The following is a 20,933-nucleotide window of genomic DNA, read 5'->3' on the forward strand; positions in this document are numbered from 1 at the left end:
TGAGTGACTCCCGGGACCCTCCACTGATTTCAATTTCAAACCCAACACCTTGTTTGCCAACTGCACCCGGCCGCCCCTATACCCGCACTGAGGGTGTGCTTTGTGTGCCTAATGGGACCCCCCCAGTGCTCTACTAAACTCCCTGGTCTGCTCCCCCAAGACGTAGGTACTTACCTGCCAGCAGACTAGAACCGGAGCACTCCCGGTCTCCAGAGGCGTCCATGTTATTTGGGCCCCTCTTTGACCTCTGCACCTGACCGCCCCTGCGTTGCTGGGTGTTTGGAATTGACTTGAACACCCAACGGTGGGCTGCCTATGCCCAGGAGACTGAACTTGTAAGTGCTTTACTTACCTGACAAACTAACCTGTACTTTCCTCCCCCAGGAACTGTTGAAGTTTGCAGTGTCCACTTTTAAAAAAGCTTATTGCCATCTTATGCCAAACTGTGTACATTTCTGTTTTGATTCAAAGTTCTATCTATACCTATGCAAATTACCTTACATTTAATGTACTTACCTGCAATTTGACTCTTGTGGTTCTAAAATAAATTAAGAAAATAATATTTTTCTATATAAAAACCTATTGGCCTGGAGTTAAGTCATTGAGTGTGTGTCCTCATTTATTGCCTGTGTGTGTGTGTGTGTACAACAAATGCTTACTCTACTCTCACTACTCTCTAATAAGCCTAACTGCTCGACCACACTACCACAAATAGAGCATTAGTATTATCTATTATTGCCTCTGACAAGCCTCTTGGGGAACCCCTGGACTCTGTGCACACTATCTCTCACTTTCAGATAGTATATACAGAGCCAGCATCCTACAGCCCCAGATGTGGATATTGTTCAGGCTTGAGCAATTGTCCAGGACTTCACATATCACGTTACTCTTCGAGGGCCAGCATGTGCCTCTGAAACTGCTCACAGCAGTCAAATTAGCTTGTCCAGTACCATTTCCAATATTTCACTTGGCTCTTCGCTCTTTGCAGTCTTTCAATTTGTGTTGCGAACTCAACATAAAAGGTTTGCATTTCTTCTTTAACTTCCCAGAATGCCAGTAGGAGGAAGTGTTCTTATACAGTTTGAGCAGAGTACTCCTGGGCATCAGCGGGCTTATCACTGCCAGCCATGGCCGAGTTTCTTGTCGCTGATAGTTTTATATGCTGCACCTTCCAGGGAGAAGGTCTTTGGACTCTCACTCCACTGCCTACTGTCACTGTATCAGACTTATCTCAGTTGCCTCTGTGTTTAGGGATTTTTCTAGGACTTCCCGCTGGGTCACCTCTATTTAGGGGGCTAGGGCTTTGGGGCTTCAGCAGTCTAAAGGCTCCTACAGTTTGCTCCAGAATCTCCAATCCAGGCCAGATAGTCACTTAAGTAATTCAGGTCACAATCCTCCTGTATCCCTCACTGGCAAAGTGGATCAAGTGCGGCATTCACCCCGAAATAAATGCTTAACTTCCATCTAGCAGTGCAGCAATTCTCACTCCCCAGGACAAAGCAGACTCAGACTCTATTATCTCATGCTAACTTGCTAACAGATATGTCATCTAATAACAGAAAGGGTGCACCGGGGATATATAATAGAGCAGGAAACCAACATACTCATGGTGAAATTCCTGTCAAGATTATAACTCACCCATCATAATCACCTCTCACACAGTGGGAGTAGGCATTGTTCATTAAAATGGGTTGATCTAAACGGTCCCATCTGGAGGCACACACCTAATAAAAACATTTCTCACACAACATGGAACTGCAGTCTGTTAAATTATAATCCAAGACTTAATCAAAGGAAGATGTTGAGCTTACTTACCTAAGCACCTAGTAATGCATAGACAGACGTTGTAGGACTTGGAGTAGCTAGGAGGGCTCTATAAAGGATCTGAAAATTAATAAACCAACAGCAGCAAACTACTTCACAGGGCTTTTTTTTAAGGCACTTGGACGCAGTCTGGCTCAATACACAGCCACTGTCTACAAAATGATTTCAACAATCGGGCATGATCAGACACTCGAGAGATGAAGGAGATGTTACTCTTGTATCCAAGGACAGCAATAAATGAATGGACTTCAAACTGACAGATTATACTACTCAACATGTATGATAAGTGTACACCCAGATTCTGGCCTCTACACAAGAAATGCAGAGGCAGTTTATCATACATCCAGGCTATTGAATGTAGGAGGCTGGCCTGGCTTATAGTGGGTACCTTGTGGTACTTACACCCTGTGCCAGGTCCAGTTATCCCTTATTAGTAGAATAGAGGTGTTTCTAGCAGCTTAGGCTGATAGAAGGTAGCTATGGCAAAGCAGCTTAGGGTGAACTAGGAGACATGCAAAGCTCCTACTATACCAATTATATCATACAGCACAATATCATAAGATAACACAATACTCAGTTACTAAAAAGAAAGGTACTTTATTTTAGTGACACTATACCAAAAGTATCTCAGAGAATACCCTCACTTAGGAGGTAAGTAATATACACAAGTTATATGTACACAAACCCAAAACAGGTAAGTAACAGTAAGAAAAGTAGTGCAAACAATATAGAATCACAATAGGATGCAATAGGTGAACACAGATCTAGGGGCAACACAAACCATATACTGCAAAAGTGGAATGCGAATCATGAATGGACCCCAGACCTATGGGAGCTTGTAGATGGTCACTGGGACTGTAAGAAAACAGTCAGGGTGTCCAAGATACCCCAACTATGTGGGGTATCTTGGACACCCTGACTGTTTTCTTACAGTCCCAGCGACCCTCTACAACTCCCATAGGTCTGGGGTCCATTCATGATTCTTTAAGCTGGTGCTATGATTTTACTGCATCAAAAAAAGATCTGTAAAATAGTTCTGGGTCTCAAAAGCACACCTCTAGGCCTTTACTACATAATTAACTAAACCATACCCTCCTGTGTTTGGTAATATATAACATGAAGAAGGAGAACATTAGGCATCAATCGCCAAACAGGCACAATTAGGCGATGACATATCCAAGATGCTGAGATGCATCTAACAGAGAAACAACATAAAATCATGTCTAGCAAATAAAGATTCCTCACCTAACATTTTGAAATGGACATTGAGGGTGATGAATCACAGATCTTTTGGGTTTACCCAAGTCTGAAGCTCTTCAAGAAGGGACTTTTAGCACAAATTAATATCACCCTAAGTAATATGGTGCCACATAACTGGCTGTACAAATACTGGGTTTGAGAAATTCAACTATGAAGGATACACCTACAGCCAACTGGGCACTGGTTTTCTTGTATGTTGCATGGAGCCAACATCAAATTGTGTAAAAATCTTTCCATTAACTACATAATTGATGAGACAACACATTCAGGAAGAAATTGAGTTCCGTGATAAATCACTTATTGAACTGCCTGCATGATTTAATACATGTGAGAAGACTAAAAGGCATCTAGACTCTCTCAGAGCCCTGTGACAGATTCTGCAACATTGTGCTGCATGCGGAGGAAACGGTGTTCGTCTTTGAAACTGGAATGCTAGGTAACTCTTCTGAATCAACATGCCTTTTATACAGTTTCCCGAGGCAGGGGTAGGAGTTACCTAATTTGTTATTGTTATTTTGTTATTGTCACACAAGGAGCACATCAAGTGGGCTTACATGAATTTGGAGCACGCCAGAATAAAAAATTTCCCTGAAAATCCCAGAATTACATGGATATTTTTTGTTCTGCAAAAACTGAACCTCTGCTTCGAAAGTGTATCTGTTGTACAAGAATCCTGGGCACGTTGTATGGCACGGCGGGCCACTCAACATTAATTTCTGATCAAAATGATCCTGCTGTGCTGTCAAAAGCAATTGCCAGAAATCACCTGCCAGTTTAAAGGAAACTAGAGGTCTAAAGGAACCCCTCAGACTTCTAGTGTGAGTGCACCATTGAGCAGGATGACAACAAAGACCATGAAGGCTGATGTCAAGTAACTTCTTACCAGACTGCTTTGACACCAAGTGCACTAAGCGTTTGCATCAATGATGTTTCATCTCGCGGGGATGTTTCGGAGTGTGAGACCGCAGGCCAATGAGCTACAAAATGAAGGACATTGTGTGTTTCCCATTTAGAAACAACTGTGCTATCAGCCGCCCGAGACAGAAATCTGTCCAAAATATCACTACTACTCAGGGGGAGCAAGCAAACTGCAGCTTGGCAGAAGCCTGAGATCAAGGATCATGCACCAAAGATTGATCAGTCACCAAATCCATCCGGTTGTGAAATGCAGGTAATCTGGCAACGAGGACCTTTACTCTTCACTGCCTCGGGCAGACTGATTCACGTCGCGATGATAATACCTTTATGTACGCAAATCAAAATGCTGTTGACTAACTAAACACACATGTTTTAATAAACAGATATAGATATACACACACAGGCGTGTAAATTGAGATATGCTCACTGTGTATTAGTTTTACTGGAGCACATTTTTGCACCACACTGTCACATATGCACTAGAAAATACTTTTTTTTTTTTCCCTTACCAAAACATTGTTTTTGGAATAGATATTTTTTTATATTCATGAGCTGTTGGTTAACTATTATATAATAGAGACTGCTTTTTCTTGAAAAACATCGTTAATTTACAAAGGTCCCTATGGATACCAGAGTTATCCCTATGTTATGCAACAACCCAACCCCATTAAGAAAATATTCAGTGTGTATGCTTCATCCCAGATCACAGACAGCTTTTACTCCTCCCTGGCTGAAGTCCCACCGTCCACCCAGATGTGTGTTTCTTCGTTAGGATTTCATCTCCCACTAAAGGAACACTCCTCGTCTGGAATACTCAGAGTCTTTGTGCACTTGCCACCAATCAGAGTTACATTCACTGTGAATGACCTCCACAGAGTGAGCTAGAAGACAGCAGTAATTAAAAAGGCCTAGAAGCACCTCCAGGGCATTTTCTGAGCAACCACCTGGGTCTTCATGTCAGGTCTCTCTCCTTCCCATCACTCACTCGAGACATGAACCTCAATCACAGTTTATTAATTCATATGTGGGCATTCTGTCACCAGCCGAAACATAGATTTCGGCAAGGAAAGGAAAGGATTAACCCATCCAAGCCACATTTGCACAAAAATACAGTAAAGCATAGTCAAATTTCTCACCGGGATAGCCAAGTCCTTTGGCACTGGCATAAGGAACTCCTGAAGACCCAGGGCTATAAACAGGATTCATAATTATAAACAACTCTAGAATAAATAAAGAAGAAAATTCGTATTTAGGGCAAATAGTCACCAGAAGAAGAACACAAAGAAAGCATGATCCAATTCTGTAAAAGTTAAATGTATTTACACCAAAAGAGGCTAGAAAAACAGTTAAAACTGCCACTGAATGCAAGTCATTAAATAATTCCATAAACGTGGATTTTAAAGAGGTAACACCAGGAGCTGAGGATACAAGGGGTACCTATCTACCAAGGTCTACTATTTTTTGAAGAATGCAGCACATATGGATGTTAGACAATAGCGTGTCAGTCTGAAAAGTAATTTAATTGCTCTAGTAAAAAGAATAAACACTCATGAGAAACATCAATGCTACAGGGAAAATATCAGGAAATATGAGGCATTACAGGTAAACCCCATATTTCCAGCATGAATAGTTTATTAGAATTCAAACACTTAATAGTACTTGAAGTTCATCCTGCCCATTGCACAAGCTAGCCACATATAACAATCAAACATAAAAAAGGACAACTTCATTAATATTCTTATAAAATCAAGTATGACAGACAAGCCTGATAATCAGTCACCAGCTGAGGAAAAAATCTGGGCTTTAATATAATTGGCATAGAAAAAAGAAGAAAAAAAAAACTCCCTTTTATTAATAGACACCCCGTGTCAAATGCTGGTGGAATTTGTTACAGCTGTAAATGAGTATTTTGATCTTCAAACTCTTTTAAAAGAATATACATTTGACAAAAAAACTGTCTGTTTGAGTAAAGCTAAAAAGGACTCTACAGCCATCTAGGAAAAACTAAGCGCCCGATTTATTACTCGGCTGTTGGGTTACTCTGTCACAACTGTGATGGACAACCGGCCTGCCTTTAGGATAGGATGGGATGAGATTTAGATTTCTGCGGACAGGATATCAGTCACTATAGTGACAGAGTAACCTGTCTGCCGAGTACTAAATTAGGCATTTAGCAGCTTGTGGTAACAAAAAAGACAAAAGGTCCTAAGAAATAGTAAAATACTAATAAAACATGTTACTTTCACACTACAGCAACACTCAGCGTGTTGAATATTTTATTCTTATTGGGCCACATGCACTCGCAGGCTCGACCCTTAAAAAAATAAATACATAAAAAATAAAAACAGCTAGGTAAAAGAAGGTACAATTGAAATGATTAAGTGTTTGATTCAGGGAAAACCTTTAGTGTGGTTTTTCAATAGAAGTAGCTAATAAAATAACCACATGGATTTAAAATCGGTTTCAGACAACCTTGAGAACGTTATTCTGGGTTGGAGGTCAAAAGAGATGTTCTACTCAAAGTACCCCGAAGACAAAAACTATGGTGAAGTGATATGTTGCAACTATCCTAGAATGGAAATCTAATTATAAGTTTAAGAACTAATATTTTGCTCTATCAGATGCACAACAGGCTTTAACCAGCTAAGGCACCACGATTTATTACACTCTTCAGTACCAGAAAAATCACCTGTTTGGAAGTGACATGCAATTCAAGACAAAATGAGAAGAATACCTCAGCGTGCAATGGCGGTTACATGGTTTGATGCAAAGTAGAGACTCTCTATCAAACCTCCTCTGTTATCCAGGTTTATGGAACACGCCGATAAGAAAATCGTGATAGGAGAGAATGTTTTAGTGTGTTTCAGTTGATGCAGTCAGGCTTTGATAGAGACAGAATGTTGATGTGTCCTAATAAAGTACTTTCGCTTTTGTTCAGACTGCAAATCTGCTCTTAAAAAGTGGCAATGAGAGCTTGTCTGAGGTTAAGGATAACAGCAGGACATGGTCAACTTAACTGTTAGTTATGTGTTTAAGTATTTATCTCGTTTGCTAGTAGCATCAAAGCTCACATAAGGTGTGCCCACACTGATCCAAGCTCTCCTCTTGAACACTTATATTTTTCATAACACGTGCAGCTATTTCGCAGTATCTTTGTTTGTCTTGTGCTCTACTGGGTTGTTTCAAAGCAAGGATCTACCCACACAAGCTAGCATCTTTAGTATTTTCCTGAATGCTCAGCTATGTGTTGGACCGACATGCTTTATGGACTGCTGGGCACCGGAGTAACATTTCTCTTGAGCTTCAAAGTGCATAAAAGATACAGCTCACAGTCCAAAACTGACAAGGGTTCTACCACTGTGTTCGCAGAGGTATACTGTCTGTTCTCCAATGAGTGTGGGTTTAGTCGCTGAAATTCTTCTTTGTCTGTTGCAACCTTCCACGAAGAATTTTTATGCTTGATCAGAGATGCGGATCTCAGAATTGACCAACATGAGTCTGCTGCCATCTTAAAGTGGCAACACAAACTGCTTCTTTAATTGGACAACAGACAGCAGGAAAAGGTTAATTTCAACGTCTTAGAATTGCTTAATATTGCTTCTGTGGGTCAAGAGCAGTTTACATGCATGTTAAGAACCTTATATTTCTCTATGTACTCGCTATTTGTTTATTGTTCACGAGTAATTTTATACAGCTGTGCAGACTAATCAGTGGTTTCTACACTGTTGTAAACTCAACACAAAAATTAAATTGATTTTGTTGCTTTACTACATTTTCCTAGCCGGGAGTCAGCTATTTCATCTTTTTTTTTTTTTTTTTTTTTTAAGATCCTGGAAACTCTTCTTCAACACCCACATAAATTAAAGTGGAGTTTTTAGATTAAGTCAAACACCGCTTACTCATGGTAAAATGATTGACATAATTTAGGTCTGATGGAAAAAAAGAGTTATTGTATTATTTAAGCAATGTGGCACAGTGTGTATGAGCACTTCTCACTATGTTCCACAAGAAAATGACTGAATATCAAGTAGCTGCCAAACAGCTGGAAATTATTTTGAAAGCAAGAGACACAAACTTCTTACAAAGGTTGGACGGCTGGAAGCACCAGCTGCTGTATTGGTAACACTGCTAAAAGTTTTGGCAGTTGTGAATTTGAATGGTTTGCTTAACTTATAGTAAGCCACATTGTGGCAAGATGTAAAATCAAAGAAGGACTAAGACTGAGATGACTATGGCGGAGACTTGACATGCTGCATCTTCCCTGAACTCCAGCAGGGGCGTCCCCTTAACTGGCTACACGCTGCCCCCTACCACCCACACGGTTCAGAGTACGCACCTGACCAATAATATATTCTCTTCACATCCAACTATGAAAGCTGAACATTAGATGTTCAAAACACTCTAGGAAGCAAAATACTTGGGTTACTTCATCCTCTTCCCACAATATTGGACGTTTCAAGATGGCGGGTGAAATCTTGCAGAAGAGACTAGATGCAAGCCGGAGCCTGACAAGTTGAACTAGACTGACCACACCTCTATCAAGATGCCGAGGACAAAGGGACCGCTCTTAAGTGTGGTCAGTAGAAAGTTCCAAGAGTGTCACCGCTCACAGGGCCTGCTGCCAAAGACATGTATAGGACCTCTTGGACGCAGTCAAAGAATTCCTCATGATGGGGATCAGAAAGGTACAGGTCAAGAACCAACTAGCTGACAAGACAACAGGGGAAAGAGTGAGCGAGGGAGGAGAGAGCAAGCGTGAGGGGGGTGAGAGAGAGAGAAAAAACACACGTGACAGGAAGAGCACATGCGCAGGCGGGAGGGCAAACAAGCAAAAGGGAGAGAAGCCCTAGCCATGAGTCAGGGAGGGAGGAGAGGCTGGTCCAAACTGGAAAGCGAGTCAGTACCATGTCCCTTCCATGATACCTCACAAGCATAAAGCTATGCTTCACTTCACACCTACTTCAATACTTTGCCAACGGTCATCAGAACCATAAAAACACAGATTGTACTAGTACGATCTTGAACGCCATACCAAAAGGGTGTCTGTAGGAAGTTGGCTCTGTATGTGCTATTTCAAAGTAAGGAATAGCATGCACAGAGTCCAAGGGTTCCCCTTAGAGGTAAAATAGTGGTAAAAATAGATAATACTAATGCTCTATTTTGTGGTAGTGTGGTCGAGCAGTAGGCTTATCCAAGGAGTAGTGTTAAGCATTTGTTGTACATACACATAGACAATAAATGAGGTACACACACTCAGAGACAAATACAGCCAATAGGTTTTGTATAGAAAAATATCTTTTCTTAGTTTATTTTAAGAACCACAGGTTCAAATTTAACATGTAATATCTTGTTTGAAAGGTATTGCAGGTAAGTACATTAGGAACTTTGAATCATTTCAATTGCATGTATACTTTTCAAGTTATTCACAAATAGCTATTTTAAAAGTGGACACAGTGCAATTTTCACAGTTCCTGGGGGAGGTAAGTTTTTGTTAGTTTTACCAGGTAAGTAAGACACTTACAGGGTTCAGTTCTTGGTCCAAGGTAGCCCACCGTTGGGGGTTCAGAGCAACCCCAAAGTCACCACACCAGCAGCTCAGGGCCGGTCAGGTGCAGAGTTCAAAGTGGTGCCCAAAACGCATAGGCTTCAATGGAGAGAAGGGGGTGCCCCGGTTCCAGTCTGCCAGCAGGTAAGTACCCGCGTCTTCGGAGGGCAGACCAGGGGGGTTTTGTAGGGCACCGGGGGGGGGGGGGGGACACAAGCCCACACAGAAATTTCACCCTCAGCGGCGCGGGGGCGGCCGGGTGCAGTGTTAGAACAAGCGTCGGGTTCGCAATGTAAGTCAATGAGAGATCAAGGGATCTCTTCAGCGCTGCAGGCAGGCAAGGGGGGGCTTCCTCTGGGAAACCTCCACTTGGGCAAGGGAGAGGGACTCCTGGGGGTCACTTCTGCAGTGAAAGTCCGGTCCTTCAGGTCCTGGGGGCTGCGGGTGCAGGGTCTTTTCCAGGCGTCGGGACTTAGGTTTCAGAGAGTCGCGGTCAGGGGAAGCCTCGGGATTCCCTCTGCAGGCGGCGCTGTGGGGGCTCAGGGGGGACAGGTTTTGGTACTCACAGTCGTAGAGTAGTCCGGGGGTCCTCCCTGAGGTGTTGGTTCTCCACCAGCCGAGTCGGGGTCGCCGGGTGCAGTGTTGCAAGTCTCACGCTTCTTGCGGGGAGTTGCAGGGTTCTTTAAAGCTGCTTCTTGAAACAAAGTTGCAGTCTTTTTGGAGCAGATCCGCTGTCCTCGGGAGTTTCTTGTCGTCGTCGAAGCAGGGCAGTCCTCAGAGGATTCAGAGGTCGCTGGTCCCTTTGGAAGGCGTCGCTGGAGCAGAGTTCTTTGGAAGGCAGGAGACAGGCTGGTGAGTTTCTGGAGCCAAGGCAGTTGTTGTCTTCTGGTCTTCCTCTGCAGGGGTTTTCAGCTAGGCAGTCCTTCTTCTTGTTGTTGCAGGAATCTAATTTTCTAGGGTTCAGGGTAGCCCTTAAATACTAAATTTAAGGGCGTGTTTAGGTCTGGGGGGTTAGTAGCCAATGGCTACTAGCCCTGAGGGTGGGTACACCCTCTTTGTGCCTCCTCCCAAGGGGAGGGGGTCACAATCCTAACCCTATTGGGGGAATCCTCCATCTGCAAGATGGAGGATTTCTAAAAGTTAGAGTCACCTCAGCTCAGGACACCTTAGGGGCTGTCCTGACTGGCCAGTGACTCCTCCTTGTTGCTTTCTTTGTTCCCTCCAACCTTGCCGCCAAAAGTGGGGGCCGTGGCCGGAGGGGGCGGGCAACTCCACTAAGCTGGAGTGCCCTGCTGGGCTGTGACAAAGGGGTGAGCCTTTGAGGCTCACCGCCAGGTGTTACAGCTCCTGCCTGGGGGAGGTGTTAGCATCTCCACCCAGTGCAGGCTTTGTTACTGGCCTCAGAGTGACAAAGGCACTCTCCCCATGGGGCCAGCAACATGTCTCTAGTGTGGCAGGCTGCTGGAACTAGTCAGCCTACACAGACAGTCGGTTAAGTTTCAGGGGGCACCTCTAAAGTGCCCTCTGGGGTGTATTTTGCAATAAAATGTACACTGGCATCAGTGTGCATTTATTGTGCTGAGAAGTTTAATACCAAACTTCCCAGTTTTCAGTGTAGCCATTATGGTGCTGTGGAGTTCGTGTTTGACAAACTCCCAGACCATATACTCTTATGGCTACCCTGCACTTACAATGTCTAAGGTTTTGTTTAGACACTGTAGGGGTACCATGCTCATGCACTGGTACCCTCACCTATGGTATAGTGCACCCTGCCTTAGGGCTGTAAGGCCTGCTAGAGGGGTGACTGACCTATACTTGCATAGGCAGTGAGAGGCTGGCATGGCACCCTGAGGGGAGTGCCATGTCGACTTACTCGTTTTGTTCTCACTAGCACACACAAGCTGGCAAGCAGTGTGTCTGTGCTGAGTGAGAGGTCTCCAGGGTGGCATAAGACATGCTGCAGCCCTTAGAGACCTTCCTTGGCATCAGGGCCCTTGGTACTAGAAGTACCAGTTACAAGGGACTTATCTGGATGCCAGGGTCTGCCAATTGTGGATACAAAAGTACAGGTTAGGGAAAGAACACTGGTGCTGGGGCCTGGTTAGCAGGCCTCAGCACACTTTCAATTGTAAACATAGCATCAGCAAAGGCAAAAACTCAGGGGGCAACAATGACAAGGAGGCATTTCCTTACAGTGTCTCATTCACAACAAATCAATTCCACAGACATAACAGTCCAAAGTACATACTGACACGCCCCAAACTGAAGCAAAACCTTTCATCCGGACAACCCATCATACTAAATGCAGGCTACCAAGTCAAAGGGAAATACTAAAGTCAATAAGTCAGAAAGCACCAAGTTCTCATGGCCACCAACAAAATTCCCTAAGTCTCCCATGGGCAACATAATATATCGTAGAACTTAACAGGTTCCTTAAAGAAAGGTCCGTCAGTTGCTAATATTCGATGTCTGCAAAAAAAAATCACTGCACTGGACATACTGTAAGATTCTCTCAAAATGGCTTCTTTAGAACAGCAACACATTTCTAGAATGTCCAAATTAGACGATGGAGAAAACGCTTCACAGCGTATTAAGTTACGTATACAACGTATAAGCAAAGTGTTAGCTAAAGCAGACTTGGGGGTGGGAGGGGGTTAATATGTGCAATTAAGGGAAGCAACATGTTGTTAAAAACATAGAGAAAGCTTGAGGCATTAGGGCTAAAATCATCTGAAATCTAAGAGTCGCAACACCAAGCCTCAACAACAACAGTGGCAAACCCAAAATTGCCCAAGGAGTTGTGCACTATGACATGCAAATAAAAATTAAACTCTCAAATAAATAACCATCCCTGCCGAGATACAATGTCCCCTTACAAATGGCTTCCCTCCAGAGTGTCATGACTCTGAATCAACCATAAAAGCAACTCTTTAACTGGACCATGAGATGAGACAGTCATCTGATGTTTATCTTCCAAGAGGCCTTGACAATTTGAAATATACTAAATGTTTTCTTTTTCGTTGTGACACTAGGCTAAACATTTTGGAATTCTTAAGCATTAAGATGTACATTACAACAGTGGGCAGCCCCCCTAGTCAGGATAATTATTCCCTAAATGGACAGATAGGTCCCCAAAACGAGGGGATATCACCCAGTCATTGTATCTTGTTTGACACTCTTGTTACTTCCTTGTAAGATACAGATTCTAAAAGAGATATTTAAAACCAAGACCACAGTTTCTCAGTTTCCTCTTAGCTACACCTTGTAGGACAATGGCTCCTTGTTGCAGCTAACCCCCCTACTTTTTGCCTGATATTGATGCTGACTTGACAGAGTGTGCTGGGACCCTGCTAAGCAGGCCCCAGCACCAGTGTTCTTTCACTAAAAATGTACCATTGTTTCCACCATTGGCACACCCCTGGTACACAGATAACTCCCTTGTGAAAGGTACCTGTGGTACCAAGGGCCCTGTGACCAGGGAATGTCCCCAAGGGCTTCAGCATGGGTTGTGCCACCTTGAGGGATCCCTCACCTAACACATGCACTCTGCCAGATTGTGTGTGTTGGTGGGGAGAAAAAGGCAAAGTCGGCATGGCATCCCCCTCAGTATGCTATGCACACAAAATGCACCCTGTGGCATAGGTAAGCCACCCCTCTAGCAGGCCTTAAAGCCCTAAGGTAGGGTGCACTATACCACAGGTGAGGGCATAGCCGTAGGAACAATATGCCCCTACAGTGTCTATGTCCCTTCTTAGACACTGTAAGTACAGTGTGGCCATATTAAGTATATGGTCTGGGAGTTTGTCAAATCTAACTCCACAGTTCCATAATGGCTACAATTAACACTGGAAGTTTGGTACCAAACTTCTCAGAATAATAAACCCACACTGATATCAGTGTTGGATTTATTAATACATGCACACAGAGGGCATCTTAGATATGCCCCCTGTATTTTGCCCAATCCTTCAGTGCAGGACTGACTGGTCTGTGCCAGCTTGCCACTGAGACACAAGTTCCTGACCCCCAGGGGTGAGAGCCTTTGTGCTACTTGAGGCCAGAAACAAAGCCTACACTGGGTGGAGGTGCTTCATATCCCCCCTGCAGAAACTGTAACACCTAGCAGTGCGCCTCAAAGTCTCAGGCTTCATGTTACAATGCCCCAGGGCACTCCAGCTAGTGGAGATGTTTCCCCCCCGCTCCGCCCCCCACCCCCCCACCAAAAAGACACAGCCCCCACTTTTGGCGGCAAGTCCGGGGAGATAATGAGAAAAACAAGGAGGAGTCACACCCTCAGCCAGGTCCACCCCTAGGTGACCAGAGCTGAAGTGACCCCCCTCCTTGGAAAATCCTCCATCTTGTTTTAGAGGATTTAGCCAATAGGAATAGGGATGTGCTCCCCTCCCCAAACGGAGGAGGCTCAAGGAGGGTGTAGCCACCCTCAGGGACAGTAGCCATTGGCTACTGCCCTCCAGCCCCAAACACACCCCTAAATTCAGTATTTAGGGGCACCCCTGAACCCAGGATTTCAGATTCCTGATGACCTGAAAAAGTGAAGAAGGACCACTGACCTGAAAGCCCCGCAGAGACGACGGAGACAACAACTAACTTGGCCCCGGCCCTACCGGCCTGCCTTCAGAGTCAAAGAACATGCAACAGCGACGCATCCAGCTGGACCAGCGACCTCTGCCGACTCAGACTGCCCTGCAAACCCAAAGGACCAAGAAACTCCCATGGACAGCGGCTCTATCCAAAGCAACAAGAAGAAACCATCTTTAAAGGGACTCTCACCTTACTCTTGAAGCGCGAGTCCCCAACACTCTGCACCCGACGCCCCCGGCCCGTGTCCAGAGAAACCAACACTGCAGCGAGGACCCCCAGGTGACTTCCACAGCGTGTCCCCCCTGAGACGACCTCCTGCACCCCAACGGCAACGCCTGCAGAGAGAATGCAGAGGCTCCCCCTGACCGCGACTGCCCGGTAACAAGGAACCCAACACCTGGAAGAAGCACTGCACCCGCAGCCCCAAGCCAGAAAGAAACCAACTACCGGAGCAGGAGTGACCAGCAGGCGGCCCTCATCTTTGTCCAGTCGGTGGCTGGCCTGAGAAGTCCCCCTGTATCGCCAGAGTGACCCCCGGGTCCCGCCATTAATTTCAATGTAAAACCCGACACCTTCTTTGCACACTGCACCCAGCCACCCTGTGCCACTGAGGGTTTACTTTGTGTGCCTGTCTGGAACCATCCCCCCCCCCCCCCCCCCCCCCCCCCAGGGCTCCACAAAATCCCCCTGGTCTACTCCCTGAGGACGCAGGTATTTACCTGCTACCAGACTGGAACCAGAGCACCCCTAGGCGCCTATGTTATTTGGGCCCCTCTTTGACCTCTGCACCCGACTGGCCCTGTGTTGCTGGTGCTGGGCGTTTGGGGTTCACTTGAACCCCCAACGGTGGACTACCTAAGCCTCGGAGACTGAACTTGTAAGTGCTTTACTTACCTCGCCCCCAGGAACTGTTGAATTTTGCACTGTCTCCAAATTTAAAATAGCTTATTGCCATTATATGCTAAGCTGTGTACATTACTGTTTTACTTCAAAGTCCTATTTTTACCTATGCAAAATACCTCACATTTAATGTACTTACCTGCAATCTGAATCTTGTGGTTCTAAAATAAATTAAGAAAATATATTTTTCTATATAAAAACCTATTGGCCTGGAGTTAAGTCATTGAGTGTGTGTTCTCATTTATTGCCTGTGTGTACAACACATGCTTAACACTACCCTCTGATAAGCCAAACTGCTCGACCACAATACAAGAAATAGAGCATTAGTATCATCTATTATTGCCTCTGTCAAGCCTCTTGGGAAACCTCTGGACTCTGTGCACACTATATCTCATTTTGAAGTAGTATATACAGAGCCAGCTTCCAACACCGGGTATCAGAGAAGAGCCCAATGAGTTCATATTGTCACAGTTTTTGTCGGTTCCAGCCATGAGTTATAGCAAGCAGAAGTGGGACACAATCTGCATTAGGATAATTGGAGAACCGCTGGTTGGTAGAACATTGTGGAATCCTGCATATTACAGAACTTTCCATCAAATAAGTGTGAGGAATATGTGATTTTAGCCAAAGTTTGAGATATGCAAGGTATTCAAAAAAATTATAGTGGTTTCATGTTAGTCACACCAACCATTGGCTACATTGTGGCTAAACTCTGGGTTTCCTCATGGGGAATCCACAGGTTCCAGGTAACTTTAGAATCCACAACATGTCTCTTTGGGGAGGGGCATGGGTGAAGGACACATATTTGGCCCAGATACCTTTTGTAGACAAATAAATAAGTGACAAGACAGCCTAAGTGCGAGGAGCCTCAAACATCGGCAGAACTTAAAATAAAATTAAAAAAAAAAAAGCTTTCAGCCATGCTGCTCAATGACACGGCTAATAAACATTACGAAAACCAATAGTTCTTTCATGGGTTGAGACGTTCTGGCTTTGGCAACGCTTGTTTAATTTAATGCAGCACATAGTTTAGTTCTAGATTGAGGACTGTGGATCAAGGGGTGTTGGTTCTTGGACCGAAGGGTCTGTGTGCTATCTTCCCGACCTGACCAAATGGTGTAATCTTTGCAGATTATTCATTTGTGTTGGAGTGGGTTTCCCGAATGGCAAATAAATGGGAGCATTCTGACACAGATTTATGTGCAACCCAAATAGTAGTGGGGTGCTTATCTTGTGTATGTAACAATTGGAATATTGCTTGTTCTTTGAAGGCACTGAGAAAGCGGCCTTGGCGCTCACCTCTGAATGAGACTGGATCAAGACAGGAAGGCCCCAGGGTAAACAGGCAAGTCAGCTGTAGCACATCACTTATTGTACTCTGGATAGCAACATTCCTATAAAGTGTATTTCATCATGTGTGTGGATTAAAGATAAATCTGGCACAGGAAGCAACCACCACAGTTGAGATGCCTTAGTAGTAGCATGTGCTACAGAGGACAAATGAATTCCCTGTTCACTCAGATAGACTTGGTGCTAAGGTGGCTATACCTCTAGGCTCTGCTGAGCAGAAGAAGCCCAGATTAAGAAGCTGAAGTTGGAAAGTATTATCCCACTCTTGGTACCCACATTTTTTGGCACTTTTATAAAATGTAAAGTCTGCCCGAGGACATTGTAGCTCTTTACACAAGCAGAAAGAAGTCTTTCTGCACGTCTGAATGTGACTAGTCACTACCACTTTCATAAGTGAACAAACCATGTCGGGGATACGCTTTTCCAGATGGTGCAGGCAATTATCTTAAGAAAACATCCACTTTATGGTGTTGAGAAAGTGTAGTTTATATAATCTATATTAACATGAAATGTTTATGAAATAATGTGTGATAATGCCGCATAGATACTGAATTAATGTGATTTGTTTAAAATGTGCACTTGAAATGTGACCACAGTGAGTGGCCGCCAATGTATACGGGACTAATAGAAATGACTAATGCTGATAAAATAAAGTATGGTTTTATACTAATTACTAATGATTATGATAGTTATGCTAAATAAATCTTGTAGGCCTTAAGTTAGCATGAGCCGAAGCTTAGCTGCCTGGCTCTCATATTAAATGTGATCTTTCTAAACATGCAGTGTGCTGACTCGCAAAAGGACATGACCTCTTGTTTTTCTTCGACCAGAAGCTGAATGTAACCATAGTGGATCCGTTCTCATGAAATTCATCTTGCTTGTAGACATGTTTAGCTAAAATGCAACAGTGTAGATTAGTATAATGTACAAGGGCGTTTAAACCGGTGAAGACAATGGAGCTACTGACCAAAAGATGTGCAAAGAATTACAGAAGGATGAAATCATGCTGGACGTGCTACCTCTGAAGACGTCAATCATATGGACCAATAAAATGGATGTAAAACAATATGGGGTGAAAGATTAATGACAATCTGTTTTCTAATAGGGTAAAGATAGTGGGATATAACCATGGACCAATTACATTTTAGGGGAATGTACTACGAAAAAGGGATAAAAACCCATGACACAGGGAGCCATTTAGGTGGGTTAGGGAATGCTATTGATTTTATCCAGAAACTGTCACTCTGTTTGGTGACTTATTGGTTCGCTTAAAACCATTCTCGTCCTTAGATTGCCCATTTTACACTTTGCCTCCTTATGAGGGAAGTGCCCCTTTTTACCCTAGAGCTGAGTTTTGACTGATGGCGAATCGACTTATGTCCTGAAGACGAAGACTGAACCTGAATGCTGACCTAAACCTTGGAGGGTAACTATGACAATGAAATTGTGATTTGTCTGTTTGCTTTTCCTTTCTAGGTACCAACTGCTTACTTTTGACAGAGACCACAGCTAGATGCTTTCCAAATTGGTGTTCTAAATTGTTTTGCATGAAGCCCAACATGCTAATGCTAATCAGTGGTTAGGACAGGGGTTCACTAAACTGACGCAAATAGACAAACGACTGAATCTATGCATTGTTGAACGGACGCGTTAATGATACTCTGCTAGAATTGATCTATGTTCACGCCGTTTTATGTTCTAATGTTTGTGATTCTTGCCTTAATTAAATCTTATCAGAGTTGCCATATTGTGACTATGCTATTGTGTTTCTTGGTTTTGAGATTAACGCACCTGCTTTTAGGATTGTAACTAATAGGGAATAAAACTCATAAAATTCTACTAAATTGGTGTGGTTATTCATGACTGCAAGGTCATGGTGGTGGTGTCTTGAGTTGATTAATGTCTTTGACTAAAGTGAAATGCATCGTGATAATAAATATTGATGACATTATTGACGTATTGATTGACTTATTGATTAGCTATCTCGTCCTAAGGTGTCTCTCAACTGGGTCAAAAGATTAATTGGCATAAAACGAGTCCTAATGTGTAATAAATTATCATAAAGAGACGAATTAACAGTGTTTTACTGTGAACTGTAAAGTCTATCAGCCTGCGATTATTGAAGCCAAACGGCATACAGCACAATTCCCTGCTAAGACTGTTCGAGGGTTTAAAGCAGTGCTTTATTTGAGCCTGTGGCTTTGGATGCTCACAGAACTTATGACGGTCTGCCACATGAAGGTGTTGTCTTTTATTTAGAGATGAGCACAACAACAGTTTTTAATTCGATATACATTCAAAACGATCAATACCGGCCACCAAAGCCATTTTTATAGCTTTGGGAACCTGGAAAATTTGAATTGTCACACTTGTATATGTACGATTGTGAGTCGGTGTGCTTGTACTGTCATTGACAGCACTGGCAAGGGCAACAGATAGTGCAAGCTGCAGTGGTCTCCTGACGAGCGTCCTTGGCATTTATTTTTATTCTATTTATGTATTTAGTTTTACAAACTAAGCACTGGGTGAAATGTGTTACTGGGGACACAGGACTAAAATAGATATTTGAGGTGAGCCAGCGGCAGAAAAGTACGCTGGGTCGGGCGCACAGAGCATGCACGCGCTCGGGGGCATCTGCAAGCATGCAGTTATCTGAATAAAATAGGAAAGGTTACAAATAACAGCAAGACGTGGCACACCTCGCCGAGCACATCCATTAAACAGCCACTGTTGAGCACTCCTTTGTGCATGTTGCAGGCAGCAGAGTTCGCGTGACGCTAAAGGGGGGCGGGGGTCCCGTCCTCTTACAAATCCAAACAATGAAAGTATTCTAGAGGATTGTATTTGTGTACTGCTGCAACATAACCTCTTCACAGGATGGGTGCATCCAAGGAGACTCCGGAGGCTTCTATAAATCGTGGTCGTAACCGATGAGTGTTGGGAGACAAGAGGCAGAAAGAAGGTCCTGGTGACCGTGGGCAGCAATGAAGCACTGAAATAAAACCCATACCTACTGCCCTTCGAACTCTCCCTCCAAAAGATTTTTTTTTTTTTTTTAAACTGAGGAAGCATCAAAAGGAATAAAAATAACAGTAAAGAGACACCGAAATTATTTTTAACGCGTGCACTCACGCAGAAAGCACAGAAAGGCACTAAAAGACACTGTATTGTAAATGCATTTATATAGCGTTTACTACACCTGACAAAACAAGACCTTAAGTAATAGCCCATAGTTCACACAAAAACAACATACCTAGACTCACACATACACCCACGCGTGACATACTCGCATTACCCCTCCCATTTGTTCTGTTCTATGACAATTTAAAATGGCTTCGGTTCCCTGCAGCCATCCAGATACCGGTTCCATATAAGCGGTATTATGCCTCATAATACACCTGTTTTAATAAGGTAGGAGTTATGTATACAACACACTAGTGAGAGGAACGTATGCAACCCACCTACATTATCTAGGTGACTACAATGTCCCTAAAGAGGGGGGAGAGGCCTCCCACACAGTGCACAACTCCTCTCTCCGTCAATTCCTCCCGTAGTGCCCCGCCTCCCTGTTTTCGGGCCCTCCCGCTACCACCGTCCCCGCCCCCACTTTTACCTTAAGTCTCACGGCTGCGCTTCCTGTTTCCCCCCCCCCAAACGTTCTGCTCCTTGTCCTCGGTCTGGGGGGAAGGAGGAGCGGCGTAGGGTAGCAATCGCTTGAGTAAGTCCCCGGATGTGAATCGACCTATTTCTTATGCGGCTCGATGGTGACTGCGCAGCAACAAACTGAAGGGGGAGATAGGCAGACAGAGAAAGAATGGGAGGGGTGCGGGGTCGCCTATCGTGGCATCACTTCCGCCAAGGCCAACTGCCCGTGTGGCGTCTCTATGGTTGCTGCCTTTCCCATTCCAATATGGACGATTCATGTAAATCATAGTTTTTGTCCTTCTTCGATTCATTGATAGAACTATAATTAGTATGCTTTCAAGCTTGACTCGATTCCTTCTTCATTAACACATTCATTGCGTATGTTACATTTATGGTCGCTATTTGTTGTTAAAAAATACCTGCCATTCCTTTACGTTTTTGTATGTCAGGATGGATAAGAGCTCGGAGGTAAAATTCAAGTTTTGTATAATCCTCACTTATCTTTTGTATCATTACATTTACCTCCTGTTGTCTGGGGTGCAAACACCTGGTAAATACCGACACAAGCGGAAATTGATGTGATAAGGAAAAATGTATATATGTGCTACTTATGGCACCTGATAAACAACATAGGTATCGTTATTTATCAGTTGAAATAAATATCTCACTGAACACCGGGCCATTTGTAATAAGGGTTTTAGGGCCACAGGTAGCTTGTAAGCATTTACAAAACCCTATTTTGACATTCGGTAACCTATTACCGAATTGCAAAATGGGTTTGCTACTTACTATTAGGAAGGGGGGACATGCTAAGGGCGTCCCTTCCTAATAGCGACTCGCAGGGAGATGTATGATTGTTTTGTGAATGGGAATGAGGTCGCAAAACAATCGC

General features: G+C 43.8%; 1 protein-coding gene across 3 annotated transcripts in view; it reads right to left on the reverse strand.

Annotated features, from left to right (window-relative positions):
- Positions 1–20,295, reverse strand: part of FAM168B (family with sequence similarity 168 member B) — a 257,323-nt gene extending 237,028 nt beyond the window's left edge. Inside the window, exons 1-2 of one of the 3 annotated variants that reach the window (XM_069213721.1) lie at positions 20,010–20,295; positions 5,139–5,222 (exon numbers count right to left, since the gene is read on the reverse strand). In XM_069213721.1, coding sequence (XP_069069822.1) covers positions 5,139–5,208 — 70 coding nt within the window. In that variant the 5' untranslated portion in view covers positions 5,209–5,222; positions 20,010–20,295. The remainder of the gene's footprint in view (positions 1–5,138; positions 5,223–20,009) is intronic. The other 2 variants (XM_069213720.1, XM_069213722.1) reach the window with 2 other exon arrangements.
- Between the last annotated feature and the right edge of the window lie 638 nt (positions 20,296–20,933).

This window comes from Pleurodeles waltl, chromosome 11 (assembly GCF_031143425.1).
Source record: "Pleurodeles waltl isolate 20211129_DDA chromosome 11, aPleWal1.hap1.20221129, whole genome shotgun sequence".
NCBI lineage: Eukaryota > Metazoa > Chordata > Amphibia > Caudata > Salamandridae > Pleurodeles > Pleurodeles waltl.